This window comes from Schistocerca cancellata, chromosome 5, assembly GCF_023864275.1.
Source record: "Schistocerca cancellata isolate TAMUIC-IGC-003103 chromosome 5, iqSchCanc2.1, whole genome shotgun sequence".
Lineage (NCBI taxonomy): Eukaryota > Metazoa > Arthropoda > Insecta > Orthoptera > Acrididae > Schistocerca > Schistocerca cancellata.
In genome coordinates, this window is record NC_064630.1 from 507335432 (window position 1) to 507361825 (window position 26394).

Sequence of the window (26394 nt, forward strand, 5' to 3'; positions counted from 1 at the left end):
GCAAGGATCAGAGGAAAAACTTTTCTCGATAGTCATTGGGTGGCAACATGGAGGTTTGAAACTTTTAAGATTCAAAAGATCCAAGGTAAAATTGAAAAGTAGCTATGATAGGATGCCAGTTTACAAGTACCTGTACAATAAAAATTCAGTAGTCAAATAACACTTATCATTTTCAGGAATGAAACATGCAAAAATAGTTTCATTTCTTTATAATGATAAGAAATCTGCATTCTTGCCATTGTTATGTTAACATATGTTGCCCAGCAGAAAGATCCATAGTTCAGCAGTGTAAACATAGAAAAAAAGAAATTTGAAGTGAATTGGCTGCATAAACTGACAAAAATCCTCATTCCCAGTGGAATGAAATAAATGGCATCTTTAAGGTCAAATGTAAAGTTACTGAAGAAAATTATGTTGAGAAATATATATTTTTCTGTACATACATTCTTCTTCTTTCTTTTTTTGTTTGGGTCATCTAAGGACCACACACCAATTTCAATGCTTCCTTCTTTGTTGTTCTTTCTTTTTCATCCAGAATTCTTTCATCTTTTCACTATGTATTCTTTTTCTCTCCTCCAACTATTTTGACCCTGTTTTCTTCTCCCTCCTGCCTTGGAATCCTTCCATCTTTCATTGTTTTGTGCAATTGAAATTAATGTACTGTCATAACATTATAAGGTAGAATAAAAATAACAGTATCAAAAATTTACTAGGAGAGCCAAAAATACTGCAACAAATGTGCAGGAATTTTGACCTCATAAAACAGTTCAGTTTTGTCAAGCAACCGATATCAACATATGAGTAATTGCGGAGTTACACATGCTTGCTTGTATGAATGAAGTGATGTAGAGTAGATCAGTTAGGGTTATGTTCATTTGTATCAGGAAAGCATATCAACAATTATGGAAAAGATAGATTGCTGCTCACTGTAAACATGACACATTGAGTTGCAGTCAGGCAGAACGTCCTGAGCTGCCAGAGATGGCAGTCGTGTGTGTGTGTGTGTGTGTGTGTGTGTGTGTGTGTGTGTGTGTGTTTCATTTCCTGAAGGCAGCTTTGGCCAAAAGCTAAATGTGTAACAGTCTTTTTGGTGTGCCTGACAGCAACTCAATGTGTCATCTTTACCATGTGTAGCAATCTATCTTTTGTCTATACTTCTGACATTCCAACCTGCAGTTGAGATTGTTTGACTTTATATTAGCAAGGAGGTAGGTGTGATATTTATGTTGGTGCAAAAGCACTTTCTAGTGTGGCAGGTTTAGTCATTCTAAATCTACATCTACATTCATACTCTACAAACTGTTGTGAAGTGCATGGTAGAGGGTACTTCTCATTGTAATATATATTACAGTTTCTACCCATTCCATTCATGGTATGGCATATGCAAAGAAAGAAAACTACAATGCTTCTGTACATGCTCTAATTTGTCCACTCTTGTCTTCATAATCCCTATGAAAGCTGTATTAGGGGGCTATAGTATATTCTATAAGATTCCTCTGTTAGTTCTTGTTCTTGAACCATTGTAAATAAGCTTTGGTAATAGTTGGCATCATGCTTCAACCATCTGCCAGTTCAGGTTTTTCCACAATTCCATTATGCTCTCCCATAAATCGTGATAAACAGTGGTTTATGACTTTCCTACCAGACAAAGAAGAACTGCAATAAAAGAATAAAATATTGTGGTTACCTTCTTTGGCTTTGGTGTATTTGACATAGTATTGCATAATTGTGATTGTTACTTGGACTCCATGATAAAAGAAATGCAAAAACATCATGCAAATTGAATCTAAATGTTCTCAGATTTTGTACTGTAATATTGTTTCACAGCTCTTTCTGTTTATACGTACAGTTACATCACTCATAACTTTTTCCTTTTCTGTTCCTCGTATAATATGTAGTGTTCTTGTTCAATGAAGGTGCTGCAGTATCAGCTATTTTGAACACATTGTTGCAATTTTCCATTACCATATCTAGAACTTTTACGATTATTTCCTGTATGGTAGCCTCCTCTGCCCAACCTGAAAGTGCTACCATCCTGTGCCTAGATGAGCCTGTTTAAATTCATCACCAAAGAACCAAATCATTTTAAATGCCACAGTGTAGTCTGCATCTCTTCAAATGAAAAAAATGCATTAAAACATGGAACACGGTTTCCTCCTTTGTCCACTCCACGTGTCACACTAACCAGAACGAGCTATATCCATTTGCAGCTTTCAACAAAAGTACTGATAAAATCTAATAGAATCATACTCACCTGTAATGGTGTGGTTAAACAAAATGCCTTATTTTTTGATAGACATTCACAAAACTAACCAAGCTATATTTGTATGCACCTCCTACCACAATTACATGGCTGTTTTAGTCTATCAGCACAATTGGCAACATACGTAGAAGTTAGGACTTTGCTTTGCATTTACACATTTGATCAAAGAGCACAGAAATTTTTGTTTGTATTAATGCATAAATGATATACTTAAATTGCTGCAAGGGGTAAGACCCATGTTGATCAATCAACTGAAAACTGAAGTTCGTCCTAAGTAAAAGTTTGAAATTTTATTCTGGCTTTACTTTGAGCCAGGAGAATTTGAAATGCCCACTGTGATACAGTTAAAATGGAATGTAGGCTTTCACAGCTGGTGTTGTCTTCAGTTGAAACTTCCGGGCTGAGGGGCTGTGGTTGATGTATAAAATTTCCACCTGACATTTCGTCTCCATCTGCGAGAGACATCTTCTGAGGTCGTCCAGCTGCTGCAGTATACATCGACCACGGCCTCTCAGCTTGGAAGTTTCAACCGAAGAGTTAAAATGGATTTAATCATATGAAAAAGCTTGAGAAAGCTTTTCACCATGTTGTTTGTATTATAGTTATAGAATACCTATCAAAATTATACAAAAAGAAGTTACCAAGAGTGTGTTATATTGTGAACTTAATTGTAATTTAATTTCTGTTTTGAATGTTTAAGTTAAATTATCTTTTTCATTGTAGGTGGGACTGTCAGATGAAGGGAAGCAGGAATTGCAGCAGAGTAACCGCGAAGTAACAGAAAATAAAAGATCTGAGCGAAAGTATTCTTCAAGTGAAGACAGTGAGGAAGATGAAGAGGATGTGCGAGACATGGAGGGTCGCATTTTCACAAAAAAGGGGCAAGAGGTAATGATTTTTCTCTTCACTTCTCATTCCTTCTTTTTATATATATATTATACACAACAGAGCTCTCACTGTATATTTAGTGGTTCTACTGTCTGATCAAAAATGCTAAGAGTTTCACGTCCCCATGCTGAATATAATACTAAATGGATACAAAATAGTTATTCTTTATCATTTCTTTGGTTACTGTGGACATGTTGTGATCATTGCTTTAGATGATTAAAGAGAACAGTTAATTCTGACTATCAACAATGTAGGGAAAGACAGATTGCTACTTACCGTGAAGAAGACATGTCATGTCTTCTTTATTTTAAGTAGCACTCTGTCTTTCCATACACTGTTAATATCCTACCTGGAGTGTCCATTGTTTGAGTTGATTCTGACTGGTATACAAAATTTCTTTCCCACAAATCATCAATGAAATCAGGGATACCAACAGACAATATCATATCATCCTGCATCATGATAATGTTAGCTGGCAGACAACACCCCAAACTATGGACTATTTGATTGAGGACAACATCAAATTAATGACTCATTGCTTGTAATCATGTGATTTATCACTGAACAACTTCTTTTTGTTCCCTTATGCAAAACAAAAAATATGTTGCTAGCATTTGTCCTCTCTTAAAGTAGAAACTACTGCCTTTTTCTCTTTTCTTTCATTGTTTTTGTAAAAATTTAAGAGGCAACCCTATGTAATAACTATCTACAAAATTTAAAAACTGAGATCTTTAAGCTTACAGGTTCCTTTTGCAGAACTATTTCTAAACTGAAAGAAGTTGCATTTATGTCAAACAAAACTTGGATTATAAGATATTAGATTCTGCTTGCAAATTAGCAAAAGGGAGGGTGAGTAACTATAGTGAAAATAGTAATTTTGTGTACACTCCTGGAAATGGAAAAAAGAACACATTGACACCGGTGTGTCAGACCCACCATACTTGCTCCGGACACTGCGAGAGGGCTGTACAAGCAATGATCACACACACGGCACAGCGGACACACCAGGAACCGCGGTGTTGGCCGTCGAATGGCGCTAGCTGCGCAGCATTTGTGCACCGCCGCCGTCAGTGTCAGCCAGTTTGCCGTGGCATACGGAGCTCCTTCGCAGTCTTTAACACTGGTAGCATGCCGCGACAGCGTGGACGTGAACCGTATGTGCAGTTGACGGACTTTGAGTGAGGGCGTATAGTGGGCATGCAGGAGGCCGGGTGGACGTACCGCCGAATTGCTCAACACGTGGGGCGTGAGGTCTCCACAGTACATCGATGTTGTCGCCAGTGGTCGGCGGAAGGTGCACGTGCCCGTCGACCTGAGACCGGACCGCAGCGACGCACGGATGCACGCCAAGACCGTAGGATCCTACGCAGTGCCATAGGGGACCGCACCACCACTTCCCAGCAAATTAGGGACACTGTTGCTCCTGGGGTATCGGCGAGGACCATTCGGAACCGTCTCCATGAAGCTGGGCTACGGTCCCGCACACCGTTAGGCCGTCTTCCGCTCACGCCCCAACATCGTGCAGCCCGCCTCCAGTGGTGTCGCGACAGGCGTGAATGGAGGGACGAATGGAGATGTGTCATCTTCAGCGATGAGAGTCGCTTCTGCCTTGGTGCCAATGATAGTCGTATGCGTGTTTGGCGCCGTGCAGGTGAGCGCCACAATCAGGACTGCATACGACCGAGGCACACAGGGCCAACACCCGGCATCATGGTGTGGGGAGCGATCTCCTACACTGGCCGTACACCGCTGGTGATCGTCGAGGGGACACTGAATAGTGCACGGTACATCCAAACCGTCATCGAACCCATCGTTCTACCATTCCTAGACCGGCAAGGGAACTTGCTGTTCCAACAGGACAATGCACGTCCGCATGTATCCCGTGCCACCCAACGTGCTCTAGAAGGTGTAAGTCAACTACCCTGGCCAGCAAGATCTCCGGATCTGTCCCCCATTGAGCATGTTTGGGACTGGATGAAGCGTCGTCTCACGCGGTCTGCACGTCCAGCACGAACGCTGGTCCAACTGAGGCGCCAGGTGGAAATGGCATGGCAAGCCGTTCCACAGGACTACATCCAGCATCTCTATGATCGTCTCCATGGGAGAATAGCAGCCTGCATTGCTGCGAAAGGTGGATATACACTGTACTAGTGCCGACATTGTGCATGCTCTGTTGCCTGTGTCTATGTGCCTGTGGTTCTGTCAGTGTATAGAAAGAGAGAACTTTCTTAATGTCATTAGAAGTCGTAATCTGCATGTAACCATTAACTCTTCAACCCACATGACAAAAATTAGTGCCACTACTTGGCCAAGTCTGTGGCAATGTGTGTAGGTACTCAGCACAGACATTCATTACAGGATATAGTGGTCAACTGGCACAGCTACTGACATTGCTCCTAAGCTGCCCTGCATCTCGGGATGAGTCTCCTGTATATAAGAGGAACTTTTGCAAGCAAAATATAGAATGTTTTCTGCTTTTGCTTTAAACATTCTAAAGTAAACCATGATACAAAGTTTCTGAGTTATTTCGAAAGTAACTTTTGAAATAACTCAGAAACTTTGTAGATTTTTAGTTCTGAAGCAGGTCGAAGGGGCAAGATTAAGAGGAAATGATGGATCTGTCAGGAAATCATCAAACAAAAATTAGTCATTATGGGAAGCTATGCAAAAACTTACTGAGAAGAAGGAAACTCGTAAACATATCGCTCTTCCCTATGAAGTCAGCCTTGTTACGGACTTGAAGTTGGTTGCACATCTGTTCGATTTGTACTTTGCTGCAATAACAAAGAATTTAATGACTCAAAAATTTGTAAAATTAGGTGTGAAGAACACCCAGTAACTTTCAGATCTTAAAGTCAACAAAAATAGAATGTTCCTCTGACCTGTCTGTGAATATGAGCTACTGTAAGTCATACACTCATTAGTCATTCAGTGGTAGATGATGAGATCTCTGATCACATGATAAAAATATCAGCGAACTTTATTTTCACACTCTTATTAGACATATGCTAGTCTTCACTGTCAGAGGAATTTTTCCAAATTTTCTAAAAACTGCTAAAGATGGGAGACTCACAGGAAGTTTTAAATACAGGTTGGCTTTTCAAAATTTATTGAACAATTCTTTCTAGCTCAGCTAATAAAATTTTTCAGTCAGAATAATATACTATCAGTATGATTTCAGAGCACAGCATTCCCTCGAGACTGCTACTTTTAATCTTGTCAACCACATCTTAAATGCAAGTAACAAACACTCCAGAATCTCTGATATTTTCTCAGCTTTGCCAAAGGTTTTTCATGTTATAAATAATTCATTTCTCCTAAACAAAATTGACTGTTATGGTGTGTGAGGTGTACCACATGTCTGGCTGAAATCTTATTTAATTAATCAACCTCAGATTACAGAGGGAAACACAAACGTGGTAGTATTACCCAGAGCTACCTTTCAGAGCCAACCTTACTGTCACATAGTGTACTGTAGGACTCCATCTTAGGATCATTTCTTTTTCCAGTGAACGTAAATGACTTTGCCCTCATGTGTAAAGAAACCAGAAGCAGTGCCATTTTCAGATGATACCAGTTTGCTTATTGAAGCAAAATATGTATATCTTACCACTTCTGCAGATGTCATCGCAGATGAAGTTTCACAGTGGCTCTGTAGAAACAGGTTCCTCCTAAATGCACAAAAAACTATTACTTTACACTGTCACACCCAGGAAAATAAAAATGCAGAGAAGCCATTAAATTGCATGAACAATCAGGAAATTCAAAATATGACAGACAAAATTTCTAAGTCTTTGCCTGTGTGAACTCACAACTCTGTAAGTTAATGTCTTGTAATCAGAGTGCTGTCCAGTAATGCAACTCATGAAACTGTAAAACCTGTGTTTTTCTGATACACTTGCTGTTAAGATATGGTGTTACCTTGTGGGGTAATTCCCCTCATGCCGTAACAACATTCAGGAAGTTAAAGGAGATAAGGAGAGTAGTAAAAAATAAACAATAGTTAATGTAAATCTTTTTTTAGAGATATAAATGTTCTTCTTCTTCTCTCCAATTGCATTTTTGAAACTGTAGTGCTTGTAAGGAAAAACATGATGTATTAGGAGAGTGTCTTAATCCCAAACACTGCTGTGCATGAGGACCATACTAGGTTAAGGGACAATATTCATAAAAACTGTTCCAGCACAAGTCTGTGTCACAAGGGTGCATATCATTCCAGTGTAGCATTATACTGTAAGCTGCCAGAAATTATGAAGGGCACCAGTCAAGTAATGGCATTCAAAAAAGCTGTCAATTCTTTTTATTAAAGAATTGTTTTTACAGTGTGTCTGATTATATGTGCATCAAGCTAGAATAATTGTCTAATATTACTATACTGTAGAATATTATCCAACATCTGTCATATATTGTATGTATAAGAAGTAACTGGCCAGATAAAAAATCTATTTACCAAGCAGTGGGGGGAGAGCACATATCTGAAAGGTATTATGTATGCAAGTTTTTGGAGCTAGTGGCTCCTCCTTTCGGCAGAAGGGTTTATGGGGAACAAAGAGGGATGAAGAAATAGGACTGGTGAGGTTTAGCAAAACAGGTAGAGTTCGGAAAAGTCACCCAGAACCCCGTGTCAGGGAAGACTTACCAGACTAGAGCAAAAGGAAAGATTGATTGTAGGGGATGGCACCGGATGAGATTTGAAAACCTGGTGCTCGAAATATTACTACTAAAACATCAAGCATGAATTAGTAAGAGCAAGTGATAGAGGTGGGAGGGGGCGGTGAAAAATAGACAAGTCAGAAAATGAAAGATGTAGAAAACTAAAGTTAAGTGAAGGAAGGAGTAGTTACTCTGAAGAAATGCCGAGACCAATTATATTAATGAAAATTAAGGCCATGTGGGTGGCAAAAACCAAGGACATGTCGAAGTGCCAATTCCCACTTGTGGAGTTTCGAGAAACTGGTGTCTGGAAAGGATTCAGGTGGCACATGTGGTGAAACAGGCACCAAGGCATGCAACTGTCGTCTTGTAGTGCATGCTCAGCAACAGGATATTGTGTGTTGCCAGTATACACCCTCTGCCTATGCCCATTCATCCTAAATGAAAACTTGGTAGTAGTCATGTCGATGTGAAAGGCCGAAAGTGTTTACATAGCAGCTGGTGTATGATGTGTCATTTCACAAGTGACTCTCCCTTTGATAGCATATGTTTTGTCAATTACAGAGCTGGTATTGGTGGTAGGAGGGTGCATAGGGCAAGTCCTGGAGTGGGTATGATTACAGGTGTAAGAGCCATAGTGTAGGGAGATGGGGTGCATGAGGAACATAGAGTTTGATAGGGATATCGCGGAGATTGGGAGGTCGATGAAAAGCTATTCTAGATGTGGTGGGCAAAATCTCAGACAGAATGGATCTCATTTCAGGACATGATTCTAGGAAGACGTGGCCTTGTTGAAGTTGCTGATTAGTACATTCAAGACCAGGATAATACTGAGTGACAAGTGGTGTGCTCTTAAGTTGTTCTTTTAGGGATCAGCAATACCAGGATTGGATTTGATGGCCTGGAAAATTTGCTTTTGAACTAGGCGGGTGGGGTAATTATGTCCTGTAAAGAGTGTGCATCCAAACAAATACATTTGCCTTGAAAACCAAGGCTGTATGAGAGGGAACATTTGACATGGACAGGATGGCAAATGTGAAAGTGTAGGTACTGCTGTTTGTTAGTAGGTTTAATGTGAACAACATTGTGTTGCTGGCCGTTGGTGAGGATGAGATAAACATCAAGGGAAGTGGCCAGGGATTTGGAATAGGATCATGTAAAATTTAATTGGGAGATTGTATTTAGAGATTCCAGGAATTTTAATGGGTTGGCCTCACCATGAGTCCATATGGCAAAGATGTCATCATTGTATATCTAAACCAAACCAGGGGCTGAAGGGTTATGGATCTCAGGAGAGCCCCCTTCAAGCAAAACATGAAAAGGTTGGATTGAGAAGGAGCCATCCTGGTTCCCATGGCCATACCCCTGATCTGTTTGTATGTCTTCCCCTCAAATGTGAAATAGTTGTTGGTAAGAGTAAAGTTGATTAAGATGTGCAGGAAGGACATCATAGGTTTGGAATCAAATGGGTGCTGACTGAGGAAATGTTCAGCAACAGACAGACCATGTACTTGGGGGATGTTGGTGTAGACGGAGATGGCATCAATGGTGACAAGCAAGGCGTATGCTGGGTGTGGGATGGGTGCCAATTTCAGACAAAAAGGTCGGTGTCTGTAATATAGGAGCAAAGTCTTTGTGCTGTGGGTTTCAAATGTTAATCAACTAAGGCAGATATAATACATCTGGTCAGTGCTTTGAAGCCACCAACTAAGGAATGGCTAGGGTGATCGGGTTTGTGGGTCTTAGGAAGAAGATAAAAGGTGGGGTTGCATGGTTTGGGTGGGGTAAGAAGTTCTATGGACTGAGGTGTTAGTCTTGTGAGGGGCCTGACATTTTAAGGAGGGACTACAGGTCAGTTTCAGTCACAGGTGTGGGATCTTGATGGCAGATACTGTTCATAGAGATGTCCTTCTCATTTCATCCGGTAAGTCTCCCTCTTGACCTGGAGTTCTGAATGGCTTTTCTGAACTTAACATCTTTTCTTAAACCTTGTCAGTCCTTTTCCTTCACCTCTCTTCCTTCACCTTCCACCTCTCTGCCAAAAGAAAGAACCACTGGCTCTGAGAGCCTGCACACGTAACACCTTTTATACGTTTTGTTCTCCTGCCGCTGTTTGGTGAGTAAATTTTTTATCTCTTGAAATTAATTATATTTTCAAAAATTGCTAATTGTCATTGATATATTGGATGTATAAAACATTTTACTAGATAAATAAATAAATTAATGAATACATATTTGAAGTTAATGATATAAAATTATTTAGCGAAATATGTCATTTGTATGAACTTGTGTCTGTTGAAAGAAACTACTGTGAAACCATTTGCATGGATTTTGGCTGTTATCAATATGCAGAAGTAATTGTAATGAAAAGCAATTTTGTAATGGTATGAAGACTATTTGCATGAAAGAGCAGCCTTATACAGCCTAGAACATGAGAATGTTAGGTAAAAACAGGGTGTGGCCAAAAAATTGGCCAATTTGGATATAGTGAAAGACGCCCAGGATTATATTGTGTAACTATTTAATCACAGCAACAAAATCCTTTTGTATTGCCATTTCATGTATGTTAATGTTTTGAAAATGTTGTCTTGGAGGTGGCTACCATTTTAACACTGATTCTCAGACAATCTGCAATGTAAATTGTTACAGCACATTCAAGCACCTGTATAAGAATGTTTCTGACTTCTGCATGAATGGTGCCTTTTAGTTCTACCATTGTGTGTAGACATTTAGCATGCACCATGTGTTTCAGGAAGCCCCATAGGAAGTAATCACTGATTGATTAGTCAAGAGATCTGAGAGGCCACAAAATGTTCCCATCCTTGAAATGATGTGATTACCCTGAAAATTGAAGACAATGGGACACAGCAGCATCTTGCTGAAATCAATATTCTTTTGCAGGAAACTGTTTAGATTCAGGTGTGAGGAATGTGTGAAGCATGGGAACATACCACTGGAATGTGTCTGTCATTGCTCCTCCATATTAATCCTCAAAAAAGAAATGGCTGATTCTGCCCATTGCACCACACTGTGATTTTCTGGCTTTTTAAGGGGCATTGACAGAGTTCTTGACAACTGTCCACACACCATTAGCGGCAGCTTTGTTTGTTGACATAACCTTGGCGAGATGAATATGTGCCTCGTTGTTCACCCTTAGCAAATGTAAGAAGCCTTCAGTGTCGTGAAGTTTAGTCAACAATTCCACAGCAATTTGCTTTTCATAATCACTTTCTTTTAACTGTTGCACAATCTATAACTTGTATAGTTGCAACTTTAAACCATTCGATAAAATTATATGCATGCTACAACTGGACACTCCCACTATTGCTGCACTTTGCCTCACAGAACACTTTACAGAATTTTGCATTTCCTCTATTTATTCCTGTGGATGACAGCTTCTGGGTCTTCCTAGTGATTTCTGCTTAAACACACTTCCTTTTGCATCAGTACTTTTCACCCATAACATGATTGCATGTGATAATGGTACAGGATTGTTCCATCTAAGTTTGAAATGACTACAGTATTCCCATCTAGCAGCAGCAATATATCACTGTTTTTGTAAAAGGCCCTCACAGCCACAGCATGTTCAGGCCTGATCCAGCACTCCATCTCAGCAAATGGCATACCTACTTGAGATATATTACAAACATTCAGTGTTGCCAATAATACCATTCAACTTTTAGAGACTAACTAAACCAGCCTCTTTTTCTGCCACGCCCTGTACCTCTTTGTGGAAGCAAGTAATGTCTTTACAAAAGAAGCAATGGTAAGGGAGTATTATAAAATGGTATAACATGTATCACAGCCAAAATTATAAAGAACTCCAATATAACCAGGGGTTCCATGAGTGAATACTGTGTTTAAAAGGTAAGAGGAATATTTTGTATGGGATATGTTACATGAAGTTGTCTTTAATTCATGCTACTATGAATGTCTGCTGAAAGACAGAATATAGAACCAAACAAGGAAACATTTTAATATTATGCTTGGCGACCAAACTGATACCAGTGTGGGTAATAAAATATTTCAAGACAGACTTCTCTCGTCTACAATTCAACACTTTGTGCATGAAACAGGATGAAAATGAAAATAGTGTAACTTTATTTCTAATCACTAGAGTCTTTTATAGCTTTATCTCTAAAATACAGCACAGGTACGCAAATTTCCATTCCTCTGCCCAAAAGATTTCTCCATCTTTTACACAAGAAATAGAAAATATGTAAAAATGTACTATACGGTGTGACATTAATTTCCAGAGAAACTCCTAAGTTGTTATAAAATGTCATAACTTATCCAGATGAGCCCAGGTGAAATTAAATTTATTATTCATGTCAGTGTCACCCATGTTAATCATCAGGTTGAATGCTGTTAATTAGAAAATTTGTAGGAGGGGTGAAAAAGAACACATGTTTTTAATTTTGTTTTGAGCTTTTAGGGATTCCCTAACTCTGTTTGCACAAGTTAGCAAATCTATTATTAGTGGAAAATGTAAGAGGGGCCAACAGCTCATAGGAACAAAGTCATGTATGGTTATTGGGTTGAGATGAGACACTGACTTTGGGTCAAATTCATAACTGACAGAGACTCCCAGTTCATCTTATAGTGACAAGGAGAAAGGTGAAATCAACCTGATTCATGGGAATATTACAGGAAAGTGTGTGTGTGTGTGTGTGTGTGTGTGTGTGTGGTGGGGGTAAAGAAAAAATGAATGAGTTCTTAATCTGTTTGGAAGATTTTAGTAGTTGGAAAGAAATACGAGGTGCATTCAAGTTCTAAGGCCTCTGATTTTTTTCCTAATTAACTACTCACCCGAAATCGATGAAACTGGTGTTACTTCTCGACGTAATCACCCTGCAGACGTACACATTTTTCACCACGCTGACGCCATGATTCCATGGCAGCGGCGAAGGCTTCTTTAGGAGTCTGTTTTGACCACTGGAAAATCGCTGAGGCAATAGCAGCACAGCTGGTGAATGTGCGGCCACGGATTGTTGGAAAAAGCCAAAAGTCACTAGGAGCCAGGTCAGGTGAGTAGGGAGCATGAGGAATCACTTCAAAGTTGTTATCACGAAGAAACTGTTGCGTAACGTTAGCTTGATGTTTTGGTGTGTTGTCTTGGTGAAACAGCACACGCGCAGCCCTTACCGGACATTTTTGTTACAGTGCAGGAAGGAATTTGTTCTTCAAAACATTTTCGTAGGATGCACCTGTTACCATAGTGCCCTTTGGAACACAATGGGTAAGGATTATGCCTTCGCTGTCCAAGAACATGGACACCCATCATTTTTTCAGCACTGGCGGTTACCCGAAATATTTTTGGTGGCGGTGAATCTGTGTGCTTCCATTGAGCTGACTGGCACTTTGTTTCTGGATTGAAAAATGGCATCCACATCTCATCCATTGTCATAACCGACGAAAAGAAAGTCCCATTCATGCTGTCGTTGCGCGTCAACATTGCTTGGCAACACGCCACACGGGCAGCCATGTGGTCGTCCATCAGGTTGTTTCGGTTTGTTGTCACACGATGTTCTGCCTTCATTAAACTGTTGCACCCACGAACGCACTTTCAACACGTCCATAACTCCATCACCACATATCTCCTTCAACTGTCAATGAATTTCAATTGATTTCACACCACGCAAATTCAGAAAACGAATGATTGCACGCTGTTCAAGTAAGGAAAACGTTGCCATTTTAAGTATTTAAAACAGTTCTGATTCTCGCCGCTGGCAGTAAAATTCCATCTGCCTTACGGTGCTGCCATGTCTGGGACATATTGACAATGAACACGGCCTCATTTTAAAACAATGCACATGTTTCTATCTCTTTCCAGTCCAGAGAAAAAAAATCAGAGGCCATAGAACTTGATTGCACCTTGTAGATATCATTTGTCTATCTGAAAACCATGTTACCACATGGCTAGAAAATCTTAATGTAAGTGGTTATAAATTATTTGCCTCTTCATGTATATCCAATGCGGATCAAGGAGGAATTCCCACAGTCACAAAAAAGGAATAGAAATAAGTAAGTTCTGTACATATCAAGATGTAAAAGCATGTGGTTGTAAGTTAATTATAGGAAACTTAATACTTGTGATTGTTACCTAATACAACTCTTCAAGTGTAACTAGGAAATACTAATGAAAAATTGTGAAAGTTTATTGTGGTATCCCTCAGGCAGAAAGAAGGTGTTGATATGTGATTGTTGCAATGTAAATTTCTTGAAGGAAACTGACAGGAAAAGTGACCAAGAGTGGAAGTTCGCCACTTGTAATTTAGTATCGGTAATACATTTGCCTGCTGATATTGCTTAAGATAGGTAGTATACATTGCTTAAGATAGGTAGTATATTCATATAATGATCAGATGATAAAGAAATGCATGCTGGAAAAAAAATAGTTTGTCAGATCATGTTGCAGTTAGTCACAGTCCATGTACAGTTCAGTGAGGTGACTGATGACAGAACTACTGAAGATTTTAAAGAAACCTTAAAAAATGTTGACTGTGGCAGTGTTTGCAAAGATTCTAATGCTTGCTCTAAATTTAAGTTTGTGTCAATTTTTGACAGTAAATTTACTAAAAAGAAAAAAAACTATTAAAGAAATATTGGATGACAACATGTATCACACTATTTTCACAGTGGAAAAGGGACATGTACAAAATAGCCAGAACAAGTAATGATTCAGAAATACTTCCATATTATAAGCAGTACTGCAACAAATTAAGAAAAAAATGTCCAGAGGCATGCACATCTTGACTGAAATTGACAAATCATACAATAGAAACAAACAAGTATGGAATATTGTTAAAAGAGAGATATAGAAAGCAGCCACAGAACAGGAGCATTGTGAAAAAGTTTACGTGGAGCAATAATTTTTAATAAATATGTTTTAAAAATAGTTAAGAAAATTGGTATGAATAGTTTAAAAGAGAAAGCAACACAGCACACCAAAGAAGCAAGGCAGAGGACATAAAAATTAATTTTACATCCCAATTTGAAATAAGAAAGATCATCATGACTTTAACAAGTAAAAGTTCGTATGGGGTGGATAATATCTCCAATAGGACACTAAACAGTTCTGGCTCCTTAACATTTAATGTTCTTAGTCAATTATGTAATGTGTAATTCCCAGGCAAATTTAAATGTGCTGTTGTCAGGCATCTCCACATGAAGGGTGACTCCAAAGATGTTTATTCATTCATTCATTCTTTGAAGGTTGTTCAGAGCGATATTGGATACGTCGACATACTTTCACAATTACAGGTACAGAGTAAATTGCAGTTTGAGCACATAATGTATAGTATTTTACAATAAACTTACTTGTCATATGTCAAACAATAGAAAATCCAGGATGGAATAATGGCAATATTATGGAAAGGATAGTTTGCTACTCATCATATAGCGGAAATGGTGAGTTGCAGATAGGCACAACAAAAAGACCATCATGCAAGTAAGCTTTGTGCAGAAAAGGCCTTCTTCTGAATTAGACAATATAAACACGTGCACCACACACACACACACACACACACACACACACACATTTCTCTCTCTCTCTCTCTCTCTCTCTCTCTCCATGAACGCAATTCACAGAGTATGGCCATGACAGCCAGAGACAGTGGCCATATGTGTGTGTGGGCTGCATTTGTGGAAGTGTATATATGTGTATGTTGTTTAATTCAGAAGAGGGTCTTTTTGGCCAAAAGCTTACTTGTTTGACAGATATTTTGTTTCACCTATCTGCGTCTCAACATCTCCACTATCCTTTCCATAATATTGTCATTACTTGTCATATGTATAATAATTAAAACAAACATAGGAAAAACAAAAAACTTTATTACTACAAATTAAATTTACCAGATACAAATACTCAATTTCAGTTTCTGCAGCAATTCTACACTGTTGATCAGACATCATAAAAATATAAGGAGTGATCAAAAAGTTTTCGCCTGAGGGCATTGCTGCAGCATATATGCAATTTAGCATGACTCTGGTGCAAGTATATTAACTCCAACATGTAGAAAAGGGAACAGTATGGCATTCATGTCTTTCCGTTATGTGTGTGGTAAATGTGGAAACATGAAAAATGCTTATGTTATTACCAAGTGAATCGAAACAAGACCAACCAGTTTTATTCTTTTCTTGTCTGCCAAAGGGCAAACACCAGCAGACAGCCATCTGAGTAAACTGTGGCAAAGCGTAGTGCTGCTTCATCATAAAGCACTCACCCCCTATCACAAATGCTGTAATGCAGAAGCTCAGCTAACTCAAGTGGGTGAGCACACATTGTGTATTCCTGATCTCTCCTCATATAATTATCACACCTTTGGTCCCTTAAAAAAGCCTTAAAGGGTGAAGATGGGCAGCAGACAATTACAGACTTCTTCATGCAGCAGGACATGGTATTACCAAATGGGTATCTTCTAGCTATTGCATTGGCAGGATGATTGCCTCAATGCTCAAGGCAATTTTGCCTGATTGGCACACCAATTCTGGACTGTATGGCCTTTGAATGGAAACTTTTTGATCCCCTTTAGAAATAGCATCCAGTGTCATTTCTTCAATCATTTTCTCAAATTTTTGAAAAGGTAACGTACTCCGGTGTTGTCACCCCCCTGTGTAGTATAGGATACTTAACCAAACAGAGTTTGGGTTTCAAAAGGGCTCCTCTACTTAATCTGCTGTGTATACATTTTCTGAGTACATAATAAAACCTTTAAATAAACAAAAAATATCAACAGTTGCAGTCTTCTCTGACTTATCCAAGGTGTTTGATTGTGTGAAAAGTAATATTCTGTTTGTAACAACATCGCTAATTTAATGGTAGGAAAGCAGCTTCATTGCAGCAGTACACAAGGCTAGTAGGCAGGAATGGAGGACTAGTATGTGATTTCATAAACAAGCCTATGTACCTACTACAAGGTGGCCAGACCAAGGCATGTAATTTTTATGACATCGCAGAAAAGTAGTGCAACTACAAACCAGCCTGAGAGAACTTTCCACACCATTTTGCCATGAAGGTGTCGGTTTGTATGTGCCTGGAAGTGGTGTATTGGCTCAAAAAATGTGCCATTAACCACGACAAATACCCTTGGATTCTAGCACAGTTAGAAAAGTCTGGAAACAACCTCCGCAACACCAGGGCCACTTAAGTCTCCACTACATTATGGACGAGTGAGCAGCGAATGCCAGTCTCCGCAGCCGTCTCCACCACGCCAGGTCACACAGTTAATTCTGCACCCGTGGGGGAGCAGTACAATGGATGAACCGTGTTCAGGCTCTGTAGCAACATCCGAACTTCTGCCTCGGTGGGCACCAGTTTGTGGCCTGGGAAGTGTGATTGCCATCCACCAGTACAGGTGCAAGCTTCTCTTCCCATAGCAATGGATCTCTACCAGAATCTGGACAGACATTCGTGTCACTGACACTTCTCGCTCAGTGCTAACAGGGGCATGCACTGCTGATTGAAGAAAACAGTGCCAGCAAAGCAGGACACAGATGTCAAATGTCCATCACACCACCCCAGGCTTCTGCAGCTGACAGTGCAGTTGGCAGACCATATGCCTGCAGGGGTGTATGATTGTGTCATTCCAGCACTTCAATCATTGTAGCGCAAGACTTGCATTGAGTTTTCCTGGTCATCACTGTCCAGCACAACTGCCTCAACACCTTGTAACTCTACCACCTCTACACAATAGTGGCTCCACTCACCCCAGTTTTGTGTCAGATGTATTTTGTTATCAATGGACCCCGCCTGCTGGAGGCTAGAATAGACCCTCAGCCCTTCCTTGCCTATCATAAGAGGCGACTAATAGGAGTCTTTTTTATTGGGTCAAGTTTTTTATCTTGTTCTTGTGACTGTTCTTCAGACTTTTTAAGGTATTTGATCTTTTCACTTTGCTTTAACATTTTTTCCCTCACATTTTTTGGCTCTTTAAATACTGGTCCCCTTTTTGGATTTGACCTCCACTTCCCAAAGTGTGGGCCATTTGGGGAAGATGCTGTACTGTGGTGCGTTACCTCTCCACTGCCCCCTTCCTCTTATTGGGGGACTTTAATGCCCATAATCATCTCTGGGGCAGTGACATTGTCTCACAGTGGCTGAGTACTAGAATACCTCCTTTGAGAATTGGATGTCTGTCTACTCAACACTGGAGCTGCAATCCATTTCAGTGTGACTCACGTAACATTTTCAGCTATTGATCTTGCAGTTTGCAGGCTGAGTATATTACCCCTGATTCAGTAACGCGTCCATGGTGATTTTTGTGAGAGTGACCATTTTCCTATCGTTCTCTCCCTCTTCACTAAAAAATGTCTAGAACATGCTCTACATTGGTCGCTTTGGAAAGCTAATTGATAGGTTTTCACCTCTGCAGCCAATTTTTGCAACCAGTCACGTGATGGATATTGACAAATTGGTACTCATTCTGTAGCAGCAATTATACCCTGCTCCTCCAGCTCATCCCTACGACCACTGGTGCCATGGTGTTCTGAAGCTCTGAGAGAATGCTGCAGGGCTCTTCAATCGCACAAGTGCCGTCCCTCAGTGGATACTTCAATAGCATTCAAGAGACTCTGGGTGAAAGTGCAGAACTCCCTCTCGACAGTTCCCCCTCCCCGTGGCCTGTACCTTGCCCTTCGAAATGGGCTGACCTCTTTTGTAGCTGCAAAAAGGATGCTGATCCTACCCTTCTCTGGCACTTGCTTCTTTCAGTTCTTCACGATTATTCTAACCCAATATGCATCTGCACAGCTGGATCGAAAGTCAATGACACTTCTGCACATGCAAGGGGGCACGAGAAGCACTCTGCCAAATGCCTGCAGTGTATACAGTGCAGAGTTTGTGGTACGTCAAATCCCAGGCTGCAATGAGCTTTCTGGTCTGTAGTGAGTCCATGATTTGCTTAAAAGTCATAACCCTGTGCTGTCCTAAAAATCTCTCTGTCACCAACATCCAGGCCTACTGGTTGACCTCTACAGGTCTGGAAAGACAGTGACCTCCTTGTGAACATTGCACCACATAGGCATTCCAGGAAATGAACTTGTTGACTGTTTAGCTGAAGAAACAACTACAGGAGATCAGGCTGATGTCAGGATCCCATGCACAAAATTAAGATTAGGACTTCGGAGCAATATTTTGAGTCTCTGGGAATTGGAATGGCAGGCTACTAATAAGTTGAGAGCAATTAAAGGGCCCTCTAAGGTGTGGCGTACATCTTACCAGGCCTCTTGGAAAGAAGCCATTGTGTTGTGCCAGCTACGCATTGGCCACACAAGACTCGCCCACGAGTTCCTTCTGCATCAGGAGGATTCTCCTTACTGCAGCTGTGGTAGTCCACTGACAACAGCACATGTTCTTGTCGCGTGCACCCTGCTGGCCAATCTGTGGCACGCTCTCAACTTGCCTACCTCGTTATCTCAGGTGCTTGCGAATGACGTGACGGCCACAACCAAAGTGTTAGATTTCAGGAGGGAGAGTGGATTTTACTATAACCTATAATATTCCTCTGCTTCCATTGTTAGGGGTGGTTGTGGGGCGAGACCCCCTCTCTGTGGTGGGCACCCATCAAGCGACTGCAGGTTACTTTCTTCCCCTCTCCTCTTGTTGTGCCTTTAGATGCTCTTGTGCGAAATGTTGCCTGTGTTATCTCTACTTTCTTTCACCTATCATGTTGCAACTACTGTCATGCCCTTTTAAACTCTTTTGACTTGCTTATATGGTTTGAGCAGTCAAGTCCCCATTTTATCGCTTTTTACCTTTGAACCGTGGATTTAATTTCAAAAAAATATTCTTAAGAATTTATTTTATTTACTAGCGATTCATCAAGAACATTAACACATTTAATCACACTATGTGAGTGTGGAAGTAGTTGCCAGTGAGTAACTGATGAAATGATAATCAAATTCCTTTAATAAATGGGAATTTTATTCACTTTAAAAGAAACAGATTTAAAATTATAATCAGAAAGCACCCTATAAATATCAAGTTACAATTTATACAGGGGCAGAAAGAAACAATTTTTGACTGTATGAGCTTTTGGGCTGAGAACCTTGCCGCTCCCTTTTTGACACAGCCGTAGTTACGACCGCTCACAACAACCTCTAAAAGACTACACTGGTGTAAAACTGCAACACACCAGATTACTTTAAACTAAAAGTTTTAACAATTCACACAAGCACACAAACTATGCACTCCATATGAGGGATGGAAATGGTACAAAACACTAAAATTAAAAAAATTAACTTTGCCACCGAAGGTGCAACTTGATTTTAACTTCTAAGAAAAGTCTTACAGTGGAAGGGTGGCAACTTTATATACTAAAATGACCATTTAAATAAAACCCCATAAGATGCAATCTTATACAAAATTCTACAAGTTAAGATGCTCTACAGTACACAGATACCGCCTCTCAAGATGATAGGCAAGATCAAAACATATTTCAGGAATTAGACCGTTACACTCCAAACAATAAATTCGTTAACACACCAAATCCAACAAATATGACAGAGACAGCTCCGAACGACCGTCAGACACTAACCGCCTAACAAATGCGGACGAGAGACAGATGAGCAAGCTGGGGGCGAGAGACTGACCAAGAAAATAAACAAGTAAATGAAACCACATATCACCAATCACTTAACTTCTAATAAACTGCGATTTCTGGAGAAGACCTGGTGCAGCACCCCCCAAGTCGCTCTCCCGAACCGTCCGCTGCCAGCCGCTTCAACGGAAGGCGCGCTGATCTCCCGTCTTTCCTGGTCCGCACCAACCGACCGACTGCCCGCTGCTCCGTCCGCGACTGTTGCTCCGTCGCGACTGCACTGCTGGTGCGTCTCACACTCACTTCCAGACACACGGCGGCGGAAATACTGGCAGAGGAAACACGCCCACTGGCAAAACGACATCCCTGCACCAGGAAAGGACCGAGCCAAGCTCCACAAGATGGTAACCGAAGGGGCCCAGAAGCACTCAGAGAACCAGTTACACCATGGCGTCGCAGCTCACACCAGCCAGACTGATGTCGTGGGTTGACTCCCGTCGCTCTCGTGTCTGCCGCGAAGCCACTACCCCTCGCTATACGGCGCAGCCCACTGGACTCAAGTGACGACCTCACATGTGCCGACGCTCAAGGCGGACAAGTCATCTCGTGTCTCAGTGCGCAATCGACCAACCGATCGATCCAACCGCCACTGACCATTGCCTGAGCAACTCGAGCAGACTGGCGTCCTAACGCGCAGACTCAGATGCAGGAACTAAGCCCCGACCGGGCTACCACTCGCTGAGCTCTCTTACTGGGGGAGTGGAAAGACTCTCATTTATCCGGCTTTAAAGATTGATCCCAACGAAAGACATACTAAACACTCCGGACGACAGACAGACACTAACTGCCCCACAAATTCGGACGAGAGGCAGACTAGCAAGCTGGGGACGAGAGACTGACCCCAGACTGACTCCAGACTCACCAAGACTGACCGACTGGCGAGCTCGCAGCGCCGCTTAAATGCACGTGATCAGGCAACCTTTCCCCTTTCCCACCAGAGCGAGACACCAAAGCTGCGATTGCCACAGCGGCGCCACCCCCAGAAACGGAGGGCGACTGCTTCACACTACGCGCTGCGGCGCGGTCTTTAAAACAGCAATTTTTTACCACGGCTCAACCTTTTTACATGTTTCTCTTATGATAAGGAGGGACTGAACACCCAGTAGTTTAGTCTCTTTAAACACATAATCATCATCAATCATCGTTATCAGTGGATGCGGATGTCGAGCGCAGCTATCAGCCTACTGCTTTAAGGGCACGCCAAGCTGGCGAACTGCCGCTGCGTTATAAGCTTCCACAACCTAGGTAGCTTGCGAATTGCTAGCCGCCACAGTCCTTGAATCTCGATGCGTGCGCCTTGAGATATGGGCATTTTGTGCTCGCATGGTCGCCTGCACACTTTACGTACGTCTCTGAAGGAGCAGTAGCGTGTCGCATACCCTATCCGTTGACAGCAGAAGCATTTAGGTAGGTCCCTGTTGTGCGAAGTGGTTCTACTGTGATTACTGTGTGGCCACACGCGTCGCCTGAAAGAGGTTCTTATTCTTCTGGTTATCGGTTGAAATAACGAGGAGAGAGAGAGAGAGACTGACTTTCTGTGTCTAGGGTGACTTCATGCGTGTCGTCGAACTCACGCTAAGTCAAAGTTCCTCCATTTCTTCTTTCAGGACGTCAGTGTCCGCACAACGCGGGAAACCCTTAAACACTTCCTTGGCGAACCTCTTCGAAATAGTGGCGTATGTGTAGAAAGAAAACTAGCGTGCTTCCGCCTCACTCGTCACCGCCCGATAGTCTTCACAGTTGGCGAGTTGCATCCGCATCGTGTCAGCTCTCACAGCCCTCGGAGTGTACGCTGCGAACGTCTACTGCTTGAAGCACTGCAGGAATCCTCTTTAGTCGTCCTTGACTTCGATGACTACTGGTGGTGGCTTCCGCTTGGACTGGCTAGTGGTAGATGCCGTTGAGGAGCTGGCCGCTTTCGTGACTGACAGATTTGCGACAGCTTGATCGGCCGGCTTCTGTTCCTCCACCAACTGCTGAAACCAGCTTGCAGTGGGGATTGCCGTTGCTGTGGCAGTTTGCGCAAGCCGCACCGGACACAATCAGTCACTCCTTTCGCTCCATCTCGTCTGTCCGCCGACTTGATCCCACAGTTAGCTCGGAATGATCGAGATGCGTGTCGCTCTGCGGCATAACTTACCAGGGCGGCCACGAATTGTAATTGGCCGACGGAATGGTCTGTCTCTCCGCGGGAGGCAATGCAGGTGCCCACGGTGTTAACAGCACCGCCTAGCGACCGAGAGCGAGCACTATACTCTCCGGCGGTCTCTCGAAGTCTCCGGACCGGCATACCAGAGTGGACATTGTATTTATTTCATTTACTGATAAATTTTTATCGAAAAATAAAAGAACAGATACTGGACTTTGCGCTTATATAAACACTACTGGCCATTAAAATTGCTACACCACGAAGATGACGTGCTACAGAAGCGAAATTTAACCGACAGGAAGAAGATGCTGTGATATGCAAATGATTAGCTTCTCAGAGCATTCACACAAGGTTGGCGCCGGTGGCGACACCTACAACGTGCTGACATGAGGAAAGTTTCCAACCGATTTCTCATACACAAACAGCAGTTGACCGGCGTTGCCTGGTGAAACGTCGTTGTGATGCCTCTTATAAGGAGGAGAAATGCGTACCATCGCGTTTCCGAATTTGATAAAGGTCGGATTGTAGTCTGTCGCGATTGCGGTTTATCGTATCGCGATATTGCTGCTTGCGTTGGTCCAGATCCAATGACTGTTAGCAGAATATGGAATCGGTGGGTTCAGGAGGGTAATACGGAACGCCGTGCTGGATCCCAACGGCCTCGTATCACTAGCCGTCGAGATGACAGGCATCTTATCCGCAAGGCTGTAACGTATCGTGCAGCCACGTCTCGATCCCTGAGTCAACAGATGGGGACGTTTGCAAGACAACAACCATCTGCACGAACAGTTCGACGACGTTTGCAGCAGCATGGACTATCCGCTCGGAGACCATGGTTGTGGTTACCCTTGACGCTGCATCACAGACGGGGCCGCCTGCGATGGTGTACTCAACGACCAACCTGGGTGCACGAATGGCAAAACGTCATTTTTTTCGGATGAATCCAGGTGCTGTTTACAGCATCATGATGGTCACATCCGTGTTTGATGACATCGCGGTGAACGCACATTGGAAGTGTGTATTTCGTCATCGCCATACTTGCGTATCACCTGGCCTGATGGTATGTGATGCAATTGGTTACACGTCTCGGTCACTTCTTGTTCGCATTGACGGCACTTTGAACAGTGGGCGTTACATTTCAGATGTGTTACGACCCGCCCGTGGCTCTACCCTTCATTCGATCCCTGCGAAACCCTACATTTCAGCAGGATAATGCACGATCGCATTTGCCGGTCCTGTACGGGCCTTTCTGGATACAGAAAATGTTCGACTGCTGCCCTGGCCTGCACATTCTCCAGATCTCTCACCAATTGAAAACGTCTGGTCAGTGGTGGCCGAGCAACTGACTCGTCACAATACGCCAGTCTCTACTCTTAATGAACTGAGGTATCGTGTTGAAGCTGCATGGGCAGCTGTACCTGTACACGCCATCCAAGCGCTGTTTGACTCAATGCCCAGGCGTATCAAGGCCGATAATATATTTGTCCAATGAATATCCGTTTATCATCTGCATTTCTTCTTGGTGTAGCAATTTTAATGGCCAGTAGTGTAGCTAAATAATTTGTAGCGCGCTTTTACTGTCACGTCATTCATTGTTCAGTTTTCTGTGGTTGTGGTTCGGATATATATGATAAACCTGATCATTTGGCTGCTAGTGAAGAATCCCGGTTTTGACATATTTTATTTTTTTTTTCCTGACAGATACACCGAGCTAGTGCAGGAAATGTCAAAAGGAGTAAAGAGGAGATTGAAGCAGATCCTGAGGAGGAAGATGAGTTTGGATACACAACTAGTGAGTAACGCAAAATGACATCATTACACTCAGTGTATTTTGTTGTAATTATATGTGACCCAAAATAAAGTATCACTTAAGTCTATCTGAAAATAAGCTCTCAGGAATTTACGGGAGATAACCATTTTCAGTCCTCTTTAACATCGGGCATGAGGGTGACTATAGCTAACAACAGTCATTTCTTTCGATTTGTCTTCGAAATGTTTTCCACGTGGCAAATGAAGACCATTCACCAATATAGGCACGGAATGTTGCTGAAAGTATGTACTGCTAAATATGAAGAGCAGTATTGTGTTGACTAATTTTAGTTTAAACCTTAATTATGATAACAATGGATTATTTATTGTAATTCAGAAGACAGCGCCATTTTCATCATATTGGTACAACAGTTTAAAATATTGTGTTGCGACCATGACAGATAGCATTTACTGAAAGCTGCTTTTTCTAAAATATCGTTCTTTTCGAAACAAGACATACTTTTCAGTAAGGAGTGATCTGCGGTGCTTATTTATACGAAAAACACTTATTTTCAGTCTGTCGATCGCTGTGTATTATGTCAGTATTGCAGTAAAAGTTTCAGGCACTGTCGTTCACCTTCAGATCATATTCATAGTTGAACAGTAATCCGTTGTACAGAAATATTATCAGTTTCACTGTCGTATGTGCTTCAACGGCCTCTAATAATTAAATTATATATTATGTCTTCTTGTGCAGGCCTCATAGGTATTTGGTACTTTTTGAAGTACATTTTCGCCACTGACTGTCAGCCTTACTTAAAAATCAGCATAAATGTTTGTTTACTCATACGTATGAAAACTCTTATTGCAAATTTCTTCAAATACAGTATGACTTTGTACGGATTTAGCAGTATTTCCTCCGGTTTTTTATTTTTTTTTTTTCGGAACTCTAAAATTTTAGGCGGAGCGGTAGTTTGTAGTGGTTAGTTTGTTGTTCCTCATGCAGCGCATCGGTTGCACTGTTGCCGCGCGAATACGTAATTGTTCGAGCAGTACTTATAGAGATGGGGCCCCTCCACGCCCGCACCAACGTGGTGACCAAACCAAAAGTTATACTGTCACCTCCGTCAACATGTTAGTTATCTAGTAAGTGGATCACAGGACACTGGGCTGTGATGTTATCCGTGCGTGTGGGTAAGACTAGGCATTAACACGGTCCATCAGGTGATAGATAGTGGACGAAACGCGAGTGAGGGTAGCGATTTGAAGAGCAGAGGGAAAAAAGTGCCAAGGCTCGTGCCGTGGGAAAAAAACCTCTGCGACAATGGGATGGGTAGTAAGAGCAGTAGTGGCTTACTAGCTGCGATAGTTCATGCAAGGTTGAATTTGTTAGTATGGGTATCATGCATCATTACCGTGGCAAGCGATGGCGATGTATCCCAGTTGCTGCAGCCGCTACATTCCTGGAACAATCAAGATCGTTATACAGTAGTGGGAGATCGGCCATAGATCATCTCACTGTGTGGGGGATGTGTGGAGCTTGTCTGCATGCAGTGTACGGTACGGCTTCCCTGCGTGATGCCAGTTATTCGGCAGTGTATTCCAGCTGGATATCCAGTAATGGCGTCTGATTAACAGGGGCTCACCTGTACCATTGTGTTTGCGTGTGCTTGGCCATAGATGTTAGGTCCTTACAAGTACGTCTTTTGGTCTTTTATGTTTCCATCTATGGTTGTGGTTGTAGTTCCCCAGATTTAGAATAAACGGGTTCTGCGAATGCCTGGAGTTTCTCTATAGTCTTGTGGTGAGTTTGAGGATTACCTCCGTGAGAGTCTCAAGTCGGTATTCCCGGTGAAGGTCCGCGATGCGTGTGTATCGTGGAGCATTGCTTATGATTTTGAGTACTTTGTTTTGTATGAGCTGCAGACGGCGCAGGCGTGTAGGCGCAGAGTATCCCCAGACAGGAGCTGCGTACGTCATCAGGGGTCGGATAAGTGTCATGTACATGGACCTCGACACCCTTCTGTTCAGTGTGCTACGCCTGTTGAGCATACAGTAGAGCTGTTTGAGCCTCGCGCTAGCTCGGTTTGTCA

At 42.0% G+C, this 26394-nt stretch overlaps 1 protein-coding gene across 1 annotated transcript in view; it reads left to right on the top strand.

The window, feature by feature from the left end:
* Window positions 1–26394, top strand: part of LOC126188636 (multiple PDZ domain protein) — a 1242986-nt gene that overhangs the window by 84371 nt on the left and 1132221 nt on the right. Inside the window, exons 10-11 of the mRNA XM_049930237.1 lie at window positions 2987–3151; window positions 24254–24344. Coding sequence (XP_049786194.1) covers window positions 2987–3151; window positions 24254–24344 — 256 coding nt within the window. The remainder of the gene's footprint in view (window positions 1–2986; window positions 3152–24253; window positions 24345–26394) is intronic.